Source organism: Podarcis liolepis (assembly GCF_965112155.1).
Source record: "Podarcis liolepis genome assembly, chromosome: 12".
NCBI classification, from domain to species: Eukaryota; Metazoa; Chordata; class Lepidosauria; order Squamata; family Lacertidae; genus Podarcis; species Podarcis liolepis.
Genome location: NC_139563.1, coordinates 5,190,771 through 5,207,647, shown reverse-complemented (window position 1 = coordinate 5,207,647; position 16,877 = coordinate 5,190,771). Strand labels below are relative to the sequence as shown.

The 16,877-nt window shown below is 48.1% G+C and overlaps 1 protein-coding gene and 1 long non-coding RNA gene across 2 annotated transcripts in view; one reads left to right on the top strand and one right to left on the bottom strand.

The window, feature by feature from the left end:
- The window catches only part of PTH1R (parathyroid hormone 1 receptor), a 130,335-nt gene extending 126,726 nt beyond the window's left edge, over positions 1 to 3,609 (top strand). The window contains exon 13 of the mRNA XM_083467039.1: positions 866 to 3,609. Coding sequence (XP_083323165.1) covers positions 866 to 1,228 — 363 coding nt within the window. The 3' untranslated portion in view covers positions 1,229 to 3,609. The remainder of the gene's footprint in view (positions 1 to 865) is intronic.
- LOC310689526 overlaps positions 1 to 16,877 on the bottom strand; it is a 326,670-nt gene that overhangs the window by 161,224 nt on the left and 148,569 nt on the right. The gene's annotated exons all lie outside the window — the stretch shown is intronic.

The following is a 16,877-nucleotide window of genomic DNA, read 5'->3' as shown; positions in this document are numbered from 1 at the left end:
TCTGCAACTCTATGGTGATGGTCTGCTTAGGTGAAATAGCCTTGGTCCATGTGCTGAATAGTCCCTGATCCTGAATGGGGTAACTGCTCCAGATGGAGCAGGTGTGCAGCCTGGGAGTCATTCTAGACTCACAGCTGTCCATGGAGGTGCAGGTCAATTCTGTGTCCAGGGCAGCTGTCTACCAGCTCCATCTGGTACGCAGGATGAGACCCTATCAGCCTGCAGACTGTCTCACCAGAGTGGTGCATGCTCTGGTTATCTCCCACTTGGACTACTGCAATGTGCTCTACGTGGGGCCACCTTTGAAGGTGACCCAGAAACTACAACTAATCCAGAATGCGGCAGCCAGACTGGTGACTGGGAGCGGCCGCCAAGACCACGTAACACCAGTCTTGAAAAACCTACATTGGTTCCCAGTACATTTCCGAGCACAATTCAAAGTGTTGGTGCTGACCTTTAAAGCCCTAAACAGCCTCAGCCCAGTATACCTGAAGGAGCGTCTCCAGCCTAGACATGGAGGTCCAGCTCCGACGGCCTTCTGGCGGTTCCCTTCCCTGCGAGAAGTGAGGTTACAGGGAACCAGACAGAGGGCCTTCTCGGTGGTGGCACCCACCCTGTAGAATGCCCTCCCATCAGATGTCAAGGAAACAAACAACTACCTGACTTTCTGAAGACATTTGAAGGCAGTCCTGTTTAGGGAAGTCTTTAAGTTTGGTGTTAAAAACTGGGGTAAGCGGCTGGATAAACCCAGCCAGGGGTATAAATATTATTATTATTATTATTATTACTATTATTATTACTGTGTCCTTGTGTTGAATTTTTATTTTTAAGTAACAAGGCACCTTCTCTTTCTCCTCCTTGCCAGGTTCAAGCAGAGATAAAGAAGTCATGGAGCAGATGGACGTTAGCGCTTGACTTTAAGCGGAAAGCTCGCAGTGGGAGCACCACCTACAGCTACGGGCCCATGGTGTCCCACACCAGCGTGACCAACGTCACCGCGAGAGGCGGGATCGCCCTGCAGCTCAACTCGAAACTCCTTCCAGGAGCCCTCAACGGACACCGGAACTTGCCGGGATACGTCAAAAATGGCTCCATTTCGGAGAACTCTATGCCTTCCACTGGGCCGGAACAGTACAACAAAGATGAGGAGTATCTCAATGGGTCGGGACTCTACAATGGAGACCGGCCAACGGTCCTTGTGGAAGAGGAAAAGGAGACGGTGATGTAAAGGGGTGGGTGGGAGGAATGGTCAGACGTCCAAAGGAGAAGTGACCCAGGAAGCACTGGGTGGTCATAGGAATTCCCGGCCAATCACTGAATGCCGAGGTTCTTCAGACATTTCCCCCCCCGGTTCTTCGGAACGAGGTGTCAAGTTCTGCAGGGAAATGCAGGTCCGCGATCCGATCACACACACACACAAACACACACACACTTTTGTTCCCTGGCTTGCTCTCTCGCTTTCTCACGGTGTTCATGAAGGCATGGGCTCTCCAGACCCAGGAGAGCTCGTCATTCCCGGTTAAAATGAAGGAGATCCTCCGAGTTTACAAAGACAGCGCTCTGAGCTTTATCTGCCACAGAAATAGAAGCGGAAGAAGATGTCGTGCGTCACGTTTTGGCGCCAAGAGAGTGAAGGGTAGAGCATCATTGTCCGGTGGTGGTGCAAGCTTGCCCCAAGGCCTTCCTGAAAGTGACCGTTTCCCATGTTTATTGGAAAGAAACAGGGTTTGTCATGTGGTCGATCCACCCAAGAGGGGTTCAGCCCAATGAACCCTCATTTCTGGCTATCGCTAACTGGGGTCTGCTCCCTGGAAGGGATTTACATAGTTGTTCCTCCTTTGATTAAGGTCCAGCCCTCGAAAGACCTGGTTGCATGTTCCTACAGGTAGCAGGAAACCTTTCATCTGAACAACATGGGGTTTTTACTCCCGGTAATTCACTTTAATAACAGCCAAATGGAAGTCATGGAGGGTCCTTTGTCTGAGCGGAGCTGAAATTTTGAGGGAAAGGAGTTGGTGCAATTGGGCGGAAGCAGCCGAGAGCTGGCAGCCTCATCCATTCTGTTTTGTGGGTTGCAGAGGGGGGAATCTGCGCTGCCGAATTGTATGTGCTTTTTTGTCAGTTTGGCTGTCAATTTTGTTGCCGCCCGCCCAGCACAAAAGAATCCTGGTAGTCTGGTGGGCACCTCGGTCATTCTTGTCCTCTCCCAGAATGATAATTTCCACTATCCCTGGAAAGGGAATGTCCTTGATAACCAATTTAAATCGGAAATGTAAAGGCACCCTGAGAACCAGCGGGGTCAGGTGGAAGTGAGAAGGGTTTGATAGCAGTGAGGGGTGAGTTATCCTATGAAGAAGCTTCTCGACTGGCCCATTTTGCAGATCCAGGATGAGAGGGACACCTTTGGCCTTCTGGATACTGCTAGACTACAACTCCCATCATCTGTACACACCACTGGCCATGCAGGGGCTGATGGGAGATGTAGTCCGACAGGTTCTGGAGGCCCATCCCTGTACTAGATTCTGGGGGGCGCATTTTGGACCGTTGCGTTTTCAAGAGATGCTGGAGCAAATATCTGTACTGCCCAGGTGTTCCATATTCTCCAAGGATGAAGGGAAGTTGGCTAAAAGTCATAGGAAGGGCAGGGGTGATGGTGCGAAGCAGGGGGGTGGACCCATAGTCCCCACCCTGGTTGACCAGAGGTCTGCTGGTCACCTACCCAAAAAGCCATGCTGAATATCCTACCTCTGCTGTCATAGCACCTAATGGGGACAAATCACAAGGCCTTTTTGGACATGGTGGTTCATGGTTGTCCAACAGCAGGGCTGGCCCAAGACAAGATGGCACCAAGGACAAGATGGCGCCCTCCAATTCCACTTGTAGAATCCAACGGGGCTAGCAGTGAACCCATACACAGCACCAACAATGGGACAGCGTATCTCTACCATATTTGGGGGTTCAGTAGGCCATCTTAGGGGGTCCGAAGCAGGCTGCCCTGGGGGACTTAGGGGAATGGTGACAGCTGCTTCCTTGTCCCCAGTATCCTGGCACAGTTCAGAAATTTGTCTACCGCCTTGGCCACTGGCAAAGCACCAGCCTGATCTGGCTCACCCAGGTAACCACCACTTGAAAACTGGTTGTGCGAATTGTTTCTCGAGATCTTCAAACTCCAGAAATTAGGGAGCAACTCAACCGCATCCACATTTACGCAGGCGTTAATCCCGCTGATTTCAATGGAGACATCATCTTAGGATCATGGCCCCGTTTTGGTTGGGAATGTCTGCCCTGCAGACACCTCTTGATTTTTATACCACTTTGATGGTCATGGGCTCCCCTAAGGAATTCTGGGAGTTGTAGTTCAGCACAGAGGCTGAGAATGCTCTGTTTGGGATCCCGGGGCCCTTTCTGAGAACTACAGTTCCCTGGTCAGAGGGAATAAATCCTAAATCAGATTCAGTACGTAGCACATACTGTGTGCCACAGTCAGCCTCTTCTGTCTTCTCCTTTTGCAACCAAGCCAAACTCCGGAAGTAAAAAAATCCCTTTGCTAAACTGCAACTGATGCATAACTTCCAAAAATTTCCAAACATGCTTAATAATAATCAAAATAATTTTTTCTCTTTTCTCTTTCTTTCTTACTTCTCTCTTTAATTTTTAAACTTTTAATAAATATTATTTTAAAAAAATCAAAATAATCTTGCATAAAACAACCAGGAAATCCCATATCTTAAAAAAAGTCCTATTAAAATGAATTCCATTTATATCCTTCCTTCACTCCCCATGGGAGCAAATTCTCCAGCACCTAAGAGCCTACAGTCTTAGTTATTGTGGGAGAGAGTTAAGAAGACATTTAAAACTGGCTTGCACACCTCAAGTGAACTTACCTTAATGAACCCAAGAGCAGATTTGGCGAACAAGGAGTGATGGAGATGTCCATTGTAAAAGAAAACCATGTCAGGGTCTGTAAGAGAGCTTGAAAACTGCCTTGGTTTTTGCCCTCCCATCAAGTTGTCTAATTTCTTCTCTCTTCAGCCAGAAGACCCCAAAGGATCAACGCGCCTATTCTGCAATTTTAAAATATAGATATATTGATCCTGTCCCCAAAAGAGGCTGAATGTTGCAACCGGTATCAGTTACCCAGATTTGCACAGTTGAGCTTATTTTGCATAATTTATTCCTTGCGTTTCCTATTTTGCATAATTTATGATGGCACGGCTAGTCGTGAGGAAGGGGAGGAGCTAAAATGGGTCTGAAGCCCCGCCCACACACATCACTAGAAATCTTATTCGTTCTTCAATCTGGCTTCTGAGATTTTGCTCTGATTTACCTGGGCATTCTCAGACGTTCAGGGCTAGAAACTTGCTCTCTTTTTAAGGAAAGGAAAGGAAACTGAAATCAACAGGTGGTATCACGGTCCTGTGATTAAATCCACACACACACACCACACTTCCACAAAAGCACAACACGCAACTGGAGGTCCTTTGGGGATTTTTTAAGCAGAGGTTCGGTGGCCACCTGTCAGGTATTCTTCCTCTGTGATTCCTGCATTGCGAGGGGTTGGACTAGATGACTCTTAGAGCCCCTTCCAACTTTTAAAGTCTATGATTCTAAGTAAGGTAAAGGTAAAGGGACCCCTGACCATTAGGTCCAGTCGTGGCCGACTCTGGGGTTGCGACGCTCATCTCGCTTTACTGGCCGAGGGAGCCTGCGTACAGCTTCCGAGTCATGTGGCCAGCATGACTAAGCCGCTTCTGGTGAACCAGAGCAGCGCACGGAAACACCGTTTACCTTCCCGCCGGAGTGGTACCTATTTATCTACTTGCAATTTTGACGTGCTTTCGAACTGCTAGGTTGGCAGGAGCAGGGACCGAGCAACGGGAGCTCACCCCGTTGCGGGGATTTGAACCGCCGACCTTCTGATCGGCAAGTCCTAGGCTCTGTGTTTTAACCCATGGCTCCACCCGCTTCCCTATGATTCTAAGTAGCTGTGAGTTTATACAAAAGCAGCTGGTGATGGAGTTGGGTAGGATTCTATGTCATTGAAACCTAGGTCTGCATCTGTATTTCCTTCTCAGTTGCAAGCAGATCAGGGGGTCCTTGGCCGTTCTCCAACAAAATGCAGGGCCACAGCAACCCAAATTGGAAGATCTCTTTTCTTGAGAGTCCTGCCAGGAAGCCCCTTTTTCCAATCGGAGCTGGGGGCAAGACATCTGAAAGCTTCCATTGACTCCCTAAAGCTTGCATTCCATTGATGGTCAACTGTCAGGAATTCTGACAGTGGGAGCTGGGTCCCTTCCAACTCTGCAATTCTATAACTTTTCCATCTGTCTTTGGTTTCAACTGTGGAAGGGGTAGCTTAGATGCTAGCCTGACCACAAACATGTGCTACCTCTGAGCGTCACTTCTGATGTCCCCCAATATTGCTATTCGGTTTGTTGTTTTCCCCGTGAAATGGAGATGTACCCACAACTTATTCCTGTGGCAAAATGTAGAATGCTGGAGAGACTTGGAATTGGGGCCACTGGCAGACCAGGTGTGCTTTGCTGGTTGCAGGAAAATGGCGGTGTTCATGTCTGCAGATGCGAGCACAGGGTGGGTTTTCCATTGCTCCTGGTTGTAGGAAACCCTCTGCCATGTGCTTAAGAACATGAGAAAAGCTCTGATGGATCAGACCCTAGTCTACCATCCTGTTCTCCAAAGCAGGATCTGACCACAAGAGCCCTCCCCCCTTCTGTGGTTTCTAGCTCCTGGTATTCAGAAAGATTACTACTTCCAGGCTGGGATTAGACTTAGTTTTTAAGTTGCTCCTCAATCTCCCTACAAAGTTTCTAATGTCAACAAGGCAAGTTCAGATCAGGTCCAAACTCAATTCAACATGCATTTGAAATAGAATCAACCTTATCTTCTCTTCCTAAAACGATGGTGCAGACCGCAAGGCAACTGACCTTTGAAATTTGCACGTCTCTGAATTTTGCAATCGAGTTCTACAATCATCACTGCAGCAAACATGTGTATGATTTGGGGGAAGTGTGCTTGAAAAAGCCTGTTTTAGTGGGGGGGAACGGCATCCGAAAAGCATGATGTATGGGGAAATTGCCTTCAAAAACCTGGATCTGTTGCGAGAACTTTCCTTCTTCAAACAAATGGGCAATTAACTGTGGAAAGGCAATTAACTGAGCTGAGGTCTGCAGAAGAAACGAAACAGAGAAACCACAATGGACAGATTCCACCCAGCCCTAGCGACGAGGGAGAGAGTGTTGGACATAATTGCAAAGTAGCAAGGAAGGGGGGGCAGTTATATAATGAGAAACAAAAGCTGGAAAGGAGGACCCAGCCCAGGGAAGCGCTTACAATGTGTTTGACTTCACACAGCGTACTGAGGGCTAGTCATAGAGGGCAGGGGTGTAACACACAATTTGGTTTTCAAGAAGAGGTCAGGAGTTCTCAAAATTCAGGAGGAAGGGATGAAAAATGGTGAAACAAAGGTCCACACGGCCATTGCTAGCATCAAATTAAGGGGCATTGCACTGAAGTCAGTTCCTGTTGTGCAATTCAGTATACTAACTTTAGAAGCCCAAGCATTGTTGTTGTTGTGTAGTCGTGTCCAACTCTTCGTGACCCCCTGGACCAGAGCACGCCAGGCACTCCTATCTTCCACTGCCTCCCGCAGCTTGGTCAAACTCATGCTGGTAGCTTCGAGAACACTGTCCAACCATCTCGTCCTCTGTCGTCCCCTTCTCCTTGTGCCCTCCATCTTTCCCAACATCAGGGTCTTTTCCAGGGAGTCTTCTCTTCTCATGAGGTGGCCAAAGTCTTGGAGCCTCAGCTTCAGGATCTGTCCTTCCAGTGAGCACTCAGGGCTGATTTCCTTAAGAATGGAGAGGTTTGATCTTCTTGCAGTCCATGGGACTCTCAAGAGTCTCCTCCTGTACCATAATTCATGAAGTCAGTTCCTGTTGTGCAATTCAGTATACTAACTTTAGAAGCCCAGGCATAGAGGAGCAATAATTAGGTGCAAACGGCCCTGAAGCATCCCTTGGCTTCTTCAGGAATGCATACCTGTAGGGAAGCATCATTACAAAGTCTGCATTGGTTGGTCAACATCTCCCAACATGTCTTCTTCTTCTGCTGCTGCTGCTATGGTCACACAATGGCTGTGGACCAGATCATCCAGCTCACAGTCTACATTTCTCCCAAGGGGGTTGCTAGCATCTACAGCAATCATGTGAACTAGCTTTCAGGTCAAGGGTGGCCCCCCAGGACCTAAGGACATAGGCAACTGCTTTACACTGAATCAGACTTATCTGGTTGACCTGGTTCAGTATACTCCAGAAGTAGCCAATGTGATGTTCTCAAGATGTTGCTGAACTGCAACTCCCATCATCCCTGAGAATCGGCCACTGGGGCTGGTGGGAGTCCAACAATATCCATAGAGAGAGAGACCCTTAAAAATAACTTTTAGAAACATCTGTCACCCAAACAAGCAGCAGACATGGTTCAGTTTCTTTTGAGTGCCAGTAAACAAAGCAAAACAAAACAGAGCTGTTACTGGCTATGGAAAAAAAAATCAGGAAAAGGGAATTAGATGAAATTGCTGTAAATTGTTATAGTTTGGAGGTTTAATGTGAAATCAAGCTTGTTGGTGTCTCTGGTATCTTCTATCTCTTACATCGTGGATGCTGGCATATATTACAGATGTATGCTCTGTATTGTTTTATTAATACCATTGCTTTGTCATGGCCTTTGGCCAGAACAATAAACTTACAAACTGAGCTGAGCATCCGTGTTGGCTGCTTCTGGTCTACAATGACCGGAAATAGCTCTCCGGGATTTCAGATGGGCTGTTCCAAACCGGGAAGTGTCAGCAGTTGAACCTGGGTTAAAGGAAAATAGGGTTTGACTCTGGTCATGACCCATCTGTGTTGAAGCATGGCGTGAGAATGGCCTCTGTGGTTCTTGTTGTTGTTGTTTAGTCGTTTAGTCATGTCTGAACTTCATGACCCCATGGACCAGAGCACGCCAGGCACTCCTGTCTTCCACTGCCTCCCGCAGTTTGGTCAAACTTATGCTGGTAGCTTCGAGAACATTGTCCAACCATCTCGTCCTCTGTCGTCCCCTTCTTGTGCCCTCCATCTTTCCCAGCATCAGGGTCTTTTCCAGGGACTCTTCTCTTCTCATGAGGTGGCCCAAGTATTGGAGCCTCAGTTTCAGAATCTGTCCTTCCAGTGAGCACTCAGGGCTGATTTCCTTCAGAATGGAGAGGTTGGATCTTCTGGCAGTCCATGGGACTCTCGAGAGTCTCCTCCAGCACCAGAATTCAAAAGCATTGATTCTTCGGCAATCAGCCTTCTTTATGGTCCAGCTCTCACTTCCATACATCACTACTGGGAAAACCAGAGCTTGAACTATACAGACCTTTGTTGGCAAGGTGATGTCTCTGCTTTTTAAGATGCTGTCTAGGTTTGTCATTGCCTTTCTCCCAGGTCTGTGGTTCTAGTAGCACCAAATTAATGATGGGTCCAGGACACTTGTGAAAGAAAGCAGAAGAAGAGGGTGCTGGATCAGGCCAATGGCCCATCTAGTCCAGCATCCTGTTCTCACAGAGGCCGACCAGATGCCTCTTTTGTGAAACCAGCAAGCAGGATTCGAACACATGAGCAACTCTCCCCTCTGGAAACTAGCATTCAGAACCATTGCTGTCTCCGACTGTGGAGCAGAGCAGCGCTATCCTGGCTAGTAGCCATTGACTACTCTTCCATGAATTTATGTAACCCTCTTTTAAAGTTCTTCGTCTTTCTAGGTTTTCCACGTTTGTCACAGGAACAAGTTGACGGGTACAAGCAGCACTTAATTGGAAGTCTCCCTCGGCATAAAGGAATTATTCCCCCCCCCCCACGTCCTGTTGCAAATGCACAGCCCTCTCCTCGCCACCCCGGTCCTCCAAAAAAAGGAAAGGAAAAATGATTTCAATGTTTGTTTGTTTTTTTCACGACAGATGATTTATGACGAATAACATGTGTCTGGAGATGATTGAGCAAAATGCACAAGAATTGTTTACAAACAAAAGACATCCATCCGCAAATAAATGAGAGAAAGAGTCTGGCGTGTGGTCTGTTGATTCCGTAATGGGAAATCGCTGTCACTTGAGATTGAAATGCGGGCGGGAGGGAATGTGGACTGGCGGAGGGGAGGGGGAAAGGGACGAGGTTTTCGGTGAGTTTCCAGCAGTTCCGCGCTGGAATCTGCACACAGTTTCTTCAGATGGCACATTCTGCAAGAAGCGCTGAGCTGTGGTCTGTTTCTCAAAACATAAGAACAGAGGGAGCTGCCTTAATACTCCACCCACCTGTTGCCAAACAGACTCCAGGTGTATAGAAGAGTTTTCAGAGAAACCCAATCCCCATAGCGGTCAACTTTCAGATTTGAAAATAAGGGATCAGCAGCCTCACCTGTCCCGGGGACAATCTACGGGATATCTAACAATCCAGGATAGCAGTGGGAAGCATCGGGAAACGGCGCTGGAATAAGGGAATTTCCCACAAAAAAAGGGGAACGTTGACAGCTATGGCAATCCCCCACCCTCTAGAAACCTGAGGGAATGGTTCAACTTCGAAGAAGCTCCACAGATGATGATGATGATAAAATTTTATTTATATCCCGCCCTCCCCAGCCAAAGCCGGACTCAGAGCGGCTAACAACAATAAAAGTAACACAGTTTACGGAAAATCACAATCAGTTAATTGAAATACAGTGGTACCTCGGGTTACATATGCTTCAGGTTACATGCGCTTCAGGTTACAGACTCCGCTAACCCAGAAATAGTACCTCGGGTTAAGAACTTTGCTTCAGGATGAGAACAGAAATCGTGTGGTGGCAGCAGGAGGCCCCATTAACTAAAGTGGTGATTCAGGTTAAGAATAGTTTCAGGTTAAGAACAGACCTCCGGAACGAATTAAGTACTTAACCCAAGGTACCACTGTACATTCTAAAATCAATTCAAAATCAAATTAATGGCAACTGGGGGTGGAGACTCTCCTTCAGGTCCACTGGTCCGAGGCCCTTGAGGGCTTGAAAGGTCAGCACCAACCCTTTGAATTGTGCTTGGAAACATACTGGGAGCCAATGTAGATCTTTCAAGACCGGTGTTATGTGGTCTTGGTGGCCGCTCCCAGTCAGCAGTCTTGCTGCCTCATTCTGAATTAGTTGTAGTTTCCGGGTCACCTTCAAAGGTAGCCTCACGTAGAGCGCATTGCAGTAGTCCAAGCGGGAGATAACCAGAGCATGCACCACTCTGGCAAGACAGTCCGCAGGCAGATAGGGCCTCAGCCTACGTACCAGATGGAGCTGGTAAACAGCTGCCCTGGACACAGAATTGACCTGCGCCTCCATGGACACCTGAGAGTCCAAAATGACTCCCAGGCTGTGCACCTAGTCCTTCAGGACCAGTCTAAGGATGAGGAAGCTGAGAGTAAGGATGCAGGCAGGTGTAGGCTGGCTGAGAGGAGACTAAGATTGATAGACCATTGACCAAAGTTCTGACAGCCTCCTTCACGGACTGTACTCCGTTCAAATATGCAGAATGCAGACCAGTTTTGAATGCTTGGAGCTTTTCCTTTCTTTTGTGGCTTCAATAAAACTGTTTGAGAGTCAAGATCTGTGCATTCTCTTCATCCACCCAACCCTCCCCCTCCTACTTAGGATGCCATGACCTGAATCCATCTTTCCTCCACAAAGCCTCAAATGTATCCTTAGCTGTTACCTTTGACCAAATGACGGAGATGGAGGAGAAAGGGAGCATTTAAGGAACAGGCCCTGTCACCGAGCTGAGTTTGTTTAACCGTGGGGGGGGGTAGTATAAACTCAGCCTCCCCCCCCCCACCTCACCATGCCCACCAAAAACTGGCTTGGCGCAAAGGGGGTCCTATGTGCTTGTGGCCACAGGTTGGCTCAAAATCTATTGTGGGAAGAGAGGACTTGCCATTTTGGATCGTGCCCATGGTGCAGCTCGCCCAGAGATGGCCTGCCATCTGCCAGTGGCCAGCAAGATGCCAGCCAGATACCACAGGCCTTTTATTTTTATTTTAAATAGAAGCAGGCTTGTGAAGGCAACATGTTCTGGAGAGAGGCGATTTCTCAGCATGCAACCCGTCTTTATCCTGGGTTGGAAAACGTTCTCCTTCTTCCAGTCAAATGCAAGAGCTTCTCTCCATCCAGAGCTGCATCCCCCAAACCTGTTGGGCCAATGCCCCCTTGGTTCCATCAATTTGCCCCCAGTGCCCCTTAAACGTAAAGGGACCCCTGACCATTAGGTCCAGTCATGACCAACTCTGGGGTTGCGGCACTCATCTCGCTTTATTGGCCAAGGGAGCCGGCGTACAGCTTCCGGGTCATGTGGCCAGCATGACTAAGCCACTTCTGGCGAACCAGAGCAGCACATGGAAACGCCATTTACCTTCCCGCCAGAGTGGTACCTATTTATCTACTTGCACTTTGACGCGCTTTCGAACTGCTAGGTGGGCAGGAGCAGGGACCGAGCAACTGGAGCTCACCCCGTCACGGGGATTTGAACCACTGACCTTCTGATCGGCAAATCCTAGGCTCTGTGGTTTAACCCACAGCACCATCTGCATCCCTCCAGTGCCCCTTACCCACCCCTATAAAAAGCATTATTCAGAATCGTGGTTTGCACAACCCACTAAGGTTTCTGGGAATGGAGTTGAGAGAACTGGGGAGAAAACAGCAAAGACCTGATGAAGAAAGCACAGCAGAGGTTATATTTTCTGAGAATCCTCCAGAAAAAACAATCTCGCAAAGGACCTGTTGATGGCATTTTACCATTGTACAGTTGAGAGTGTGTTAACTTATGGTCTGCGTGTGTGGTTTGGGAGCTGCACGGCCAGGGAAAAAACAATGCTGTCCAGGGTTGTAAAGACTGCAGAGAGAATAATTGGGTGCACTCTTCCCACCTTGGATCAAATCTACGCTTCCAGGTGCCATAAGAAAGATGCAGAGATAGCGCAGGATAGTGTGCAACCCAGAAACGATCTCTTTCAGGGTTATAAAGACTAGGACTAGCCGCCTGAGAAACAGTTTTTATCCAAATGCGATTTTGGTTTTAAATGCAGTGTAAGGAGTCTCTGTGGGAGTATATTGTATTTAAAAAATTTTAGGGACCTAACCAGATTGGGATAGCTGGGATAGCAGGCTTGTTGGTTTTTGAATGTCTATTGTAGATTTTTTTCCAATTTCGTTGTTCTGTATGGGACAATGACAATAAAGATTATCGTATTGTAAGGAAATTTCTAACACAATAAAATTCAAGACCACCACAATTCATTGCACATTGATTCAAAATCCAATCAAAACTATTTGGTTTAATTAATTCAGCAGAATGGATAACCTTGATTTGGAGACACCAGTTTTTCAAAGTCTGATGGAATCATAGAATTGTGGGGTTGGAAGGGGCCTCACCAGTCATCTAGTCCAACTCCCCATAATTCAGGAACCTTAATTCAAGCATTCATAATAATAATATTAATAATAATTTATTATTTGTACCCCGCCCATCTGGCTGAGTTTCCCTAGCCACTCTGGGCAGCTTCCAACAAAGATTAAAAATACATTAAAATGTCACACATTAAAAACTTCCCTGAACAGGGCTGCCTTCAGATGTCTTCTAAATGTCAGGTAGTTGTTTTTCTCTTTGACATCTGGGCAGGAGGGCGTTCCACAGGGCGGGGGCCACCACCGAGAAGGCCCTCTGCCTGGTTCCCTGTAACCTCTCTTCTCACAGGGAGGGAACCGCCAGAAGGCCCTCAGAGCTGGACCTCAGTGTCCGGGCAGAACAATGGAGGTGGAGACGCTCCTTCAGGCATACAGGACAGAGGCCGTTTAGGGCTTGAAAGGTCAGCACCAAAACTTTGAATTGTGCTCAGAAACGTACAAATGACCACCCAACCTCTGCTTAAAATCCTCCAAGAAAGTAAGTCTGCAACCTCCTTCACCCCCTGCCAGTCCCTTGCTTCTTAGAGCCCTCCCAAAAATCCTGCCCCCTCTGGAAACCACTGATTTAGGATCTGCAACACCTGGCAGGTATATTTCCCAGCTATCCAAGGGGAAAGATCCAGCAGTGGATGAGAGCCAGTGGCTCGTGCGACAAGACCAGACGGGTCTTAAGCGTTGTGATGTAGCAGATACTCTGCATGCAGAAAATCACAATTGGACCCCTACAGGCAAGGTTGAGAAAGTCCCGTTTCTTAAACCCTGGAGAGCCCCTGTCAGTCAGTGAACTGGGAGGATCACTGATGACTTGTCAATCACTGTCACACCTACGGATAGCACCCCCCCCCAGGTGGGATACACCCTGGACAAATGCCCCTTTTGCCCAATGGCAGTGCCAGCCTCGAAAAAAAGACTGATGCCAGCAAGCTGGTTGGAAGGTCGGCGATGCTCTGTATCTTGTCAATCCAACTGTGTAAAAGACTGCAGTCCCATAACTGCTCACTTGGAAGCAAGCCTGCCTTGTAAATAAGCTTACACAAGTTATGAGCCTGCACATATTTTTACTAGCCTGATGAGGACTGGCAGAGAACATATTTTCTGCTGTGGGTTGGGGGGGGCAGGCCTCCCCTTGCAGCTGTTTCTTTTCTGGGTTGCAGAGCTGGGGTGGGGCAGCAGTACCTCCCCATTTTTCCAGTCTACTTGCTCGGCTGCATGCAGGTTGTGGTCTCCCGAGGCGACCAGGCTAGTGCTTAAATGCAAGGCTGGAGGAAGCCCCATTGAATTATACGAGACTTATCTCTGTACAGGATGGCATGTATAGAATTGTGCTTTCTGCTCTTATATTTCAAGGGGAAAAGAGTAAAAGTGTGATCTATGGCCCTGAGTGCCTTCCATCAGCTTCAGCTGGTGACCCAGCTACGCCCCGATCTGGACAGGAATAGCCTAACTACCTAACTGTTGTCTATGCTCTGGTAACCTCTAGGTTAGATTACTGCAATGCGTTATACGTAGGGCTGCCTCTGAAGACAGTTCAGAAACAGTTCAGCTGCTGCAGAATCCGGCGGCCAGGTTGCTCACTAGAGCAAGACGGTTTGAGCATATTGCACCGATCCTGGTTCAACTACCGATTAGTTTCCGGGCCCAATTCCAAGTGCTGGTTTTGACCTATAAAGCCTTAAACAGCTCAGGACCCCAATACCTCAAAGACCGCCTCTTTCCATATGAACCTACCCGGATCCTGAGATCATCTTCTGAGGCCCTCCTTCGTATGAGGTCTGGAGGGTGGCAACATGAGAACGGGGCCTTCTGTGAAGTGGCTCTCCATCTGTGGAATGCTCTCCCCAGGGAAGTTCGCCTAACACCTTCATTATACACCTTTAGGCGCCAGGCAAAAACGGTCCTTTTCAACCAGGCCTTTGGTTGATCTTATGGACATCCGACACCCTTTTAGAATGTGGATTTTTTTTGGGGGGGTGTTATTGGGTTACTGCTTTGGGTTTGATTTTACATGTTGTGGTCTTGTTGTGAACCGCTCTGAGACCTCCAGGTATAGGGCGGTGTAAAAGTTGAATAAATCATAGAATCATAGAATCATAGAGTTGGAAGAGACCACAAGGGCCATCGAGTCCAACCCCCTGCCAAGCAGGAAACACCATCAGAGCACTCCTGACATATGGTTGTCAAGCCTCTGCTTAAACCTCCAAAGTAGGAGACTCCACCACACTCCTTGGCAGCAAATTCCACTGTTGAACAACTCTTACTGTCAGGAAGTTCTTCCTAATGTTTAGGTGGAATCTTCTTTCTTGTAGTTTGGATCCATTGCTCCGTGTCCGCTTCTCTGGAGCAGCAGAAAACAACCTTTCTCCCTCCTCTATGTGACATCCTTTTATATATTTGAACATGGCTATCATATCACCCCTTAACCTCCTCTTCTCCAGGCTAAACATGCCCAGCTCCCTTAGCCGTTCCTCATAAGGCATCGTTTCCAGGCCTTTGACCATTTTGGTTGCCCTCCTCTGGACACGTTCCAGTTTGTCAGTGTCCTTCTTGAACTGTGGTGCCCAGAACTGGACACAGTACTCCAGGTGAGGTCTGATCAGAGCAGAATACAGTGGCACTATTACTTCCCTTGATCTAGATGCTATACTCCTATTGATGCAGCCCAGAATTGCATTGGCTTTTTTAGCTGCCGCGTCACACTGTTGGCTCATGTCAAGTTTGTGGTCAACATCATCATCATCATCTCCGCCAAGCTAAGCAGATGGATCCTTACCTCTCTCGCCCTGACCTAGACACTGTGATCCACGCGACGGTCACCTCCAGACTTGATTATTGTAACTCGCTCTACATGGGGCTGCCCTTGAGACTGACCCAGAAACTCCAGCGGGTGCAGAATGCTGCGGCGAGACTCCTTACGGGGTCTTCGCTGCGAGATCACATTCACCCGGTGCTATACCAGCTGCACTGGCTCCCGGTGGAGTACAGAACCTACACTTAGATATGCATATGCTTTTTGCAACTTTCTGGATGTATTGTTGATTGTTTTGTACCAATTTTGAATATGTTCTGACTAGTAAAGCTGGAATCCTAATTTTAGAATGCTATGTTACTTTTATTGTTGTTAGCCGCTCTGAGCCCGGCTTCAGCTGGGGAGGGCGGGCTATAAATAAAACTTTATTATTATTATTATTATTATTATTATTATTATTATTGGCAAGCATTGGGAGCTATCTATGTATGTCCTTTTGTACAATTAGCCAGGCTCACCCAGGAAAGGCAAATCTGCTCCCTGAACTCCTGAGATCTGGTAGCAGCTGCAGGTCTCTCGCCTGTCCTCAAAGCCCTACGTAGGCGCTGTGATTTTTCTTGTAGAGGCTGGTATAATTGGCGCTCGGCAGCTCGCTGCTGGTGCCAAGCACGTTCTGTTACTTTTCAGAGGCTGCGGGAGATGAAGAAGACATCGCTCGGCTTGCACGATGCCAGAGATCGCAAACATGTGTGGAGCGCAAAGATGTCACCTTGCACATCTGACTGTGCCATCTCAATGCCTGCCTCGTTAAAGCTCAACCCTCTCTTCTCCTCCCTGCAGGCCAGGTTTTTCCTTGCAAGCATACAGAAAGTCTCGCCCGCACCTGCTTGAGACAGCGCAAATTCCTACCAGAGTCTCCCGCAGACTACAGGAAGCCCTGCTGGGGTGAAGATCCGGGAAGCCACACTCTCTCGCTCGAGCCCACGCCAGTTAATTAAGTTGCTTCTGCTGGGCTAAGTGACAGCCCATCTTCTCAGCCCCACAGGCAGAAAGCTTCCCTCAAAGCAATCTGCACAGCTTTCGACGTTCAGAGGTTCTCCATCGCTGCGTACATCTTTGCACCTCCTCTTCACAATATCAGAAATTGATGGCGTTTTTCGCACCTGGAATGCCACAAAGTCAGAACTTAAGACCGCTGCAAATGAAGTTGTGCCCACGCTCACATCTTGTGCTGGTCCCGGGGGGGGGGGTACCGTGCAGCGTGGTCTAAGTCCGGTCCTAGGTCAAGGGTAAGGAGGCTGTCCGTCAGGGGTGAAGTGAGGTCCAAAGCAAGGACAGTGGTGCCTCGCAAGACGAAATTAATCCGTTCCGCGAGTCTCTCCGTCTTGCAGTTTTTTCGTCTTGCGAAGCACGGCTATTAGCGGCTATTAGCGGCTTAGCGGCTATTAACGGCTTAGCGGCTTTAAGAAAAAGGAAACAAACTTGCAAGAACTCGCAAGACGTTTCGTCTTGCAAAGCAAGCCCATAGGGAAATTTGTCTTGCGGAACGACTCAAAAAATGGAAAACTCTTTCGACTTGCGCGTTTTTTGTCTTGCGAGGCATTCGTCTTGCGAGGTACCACTGGAG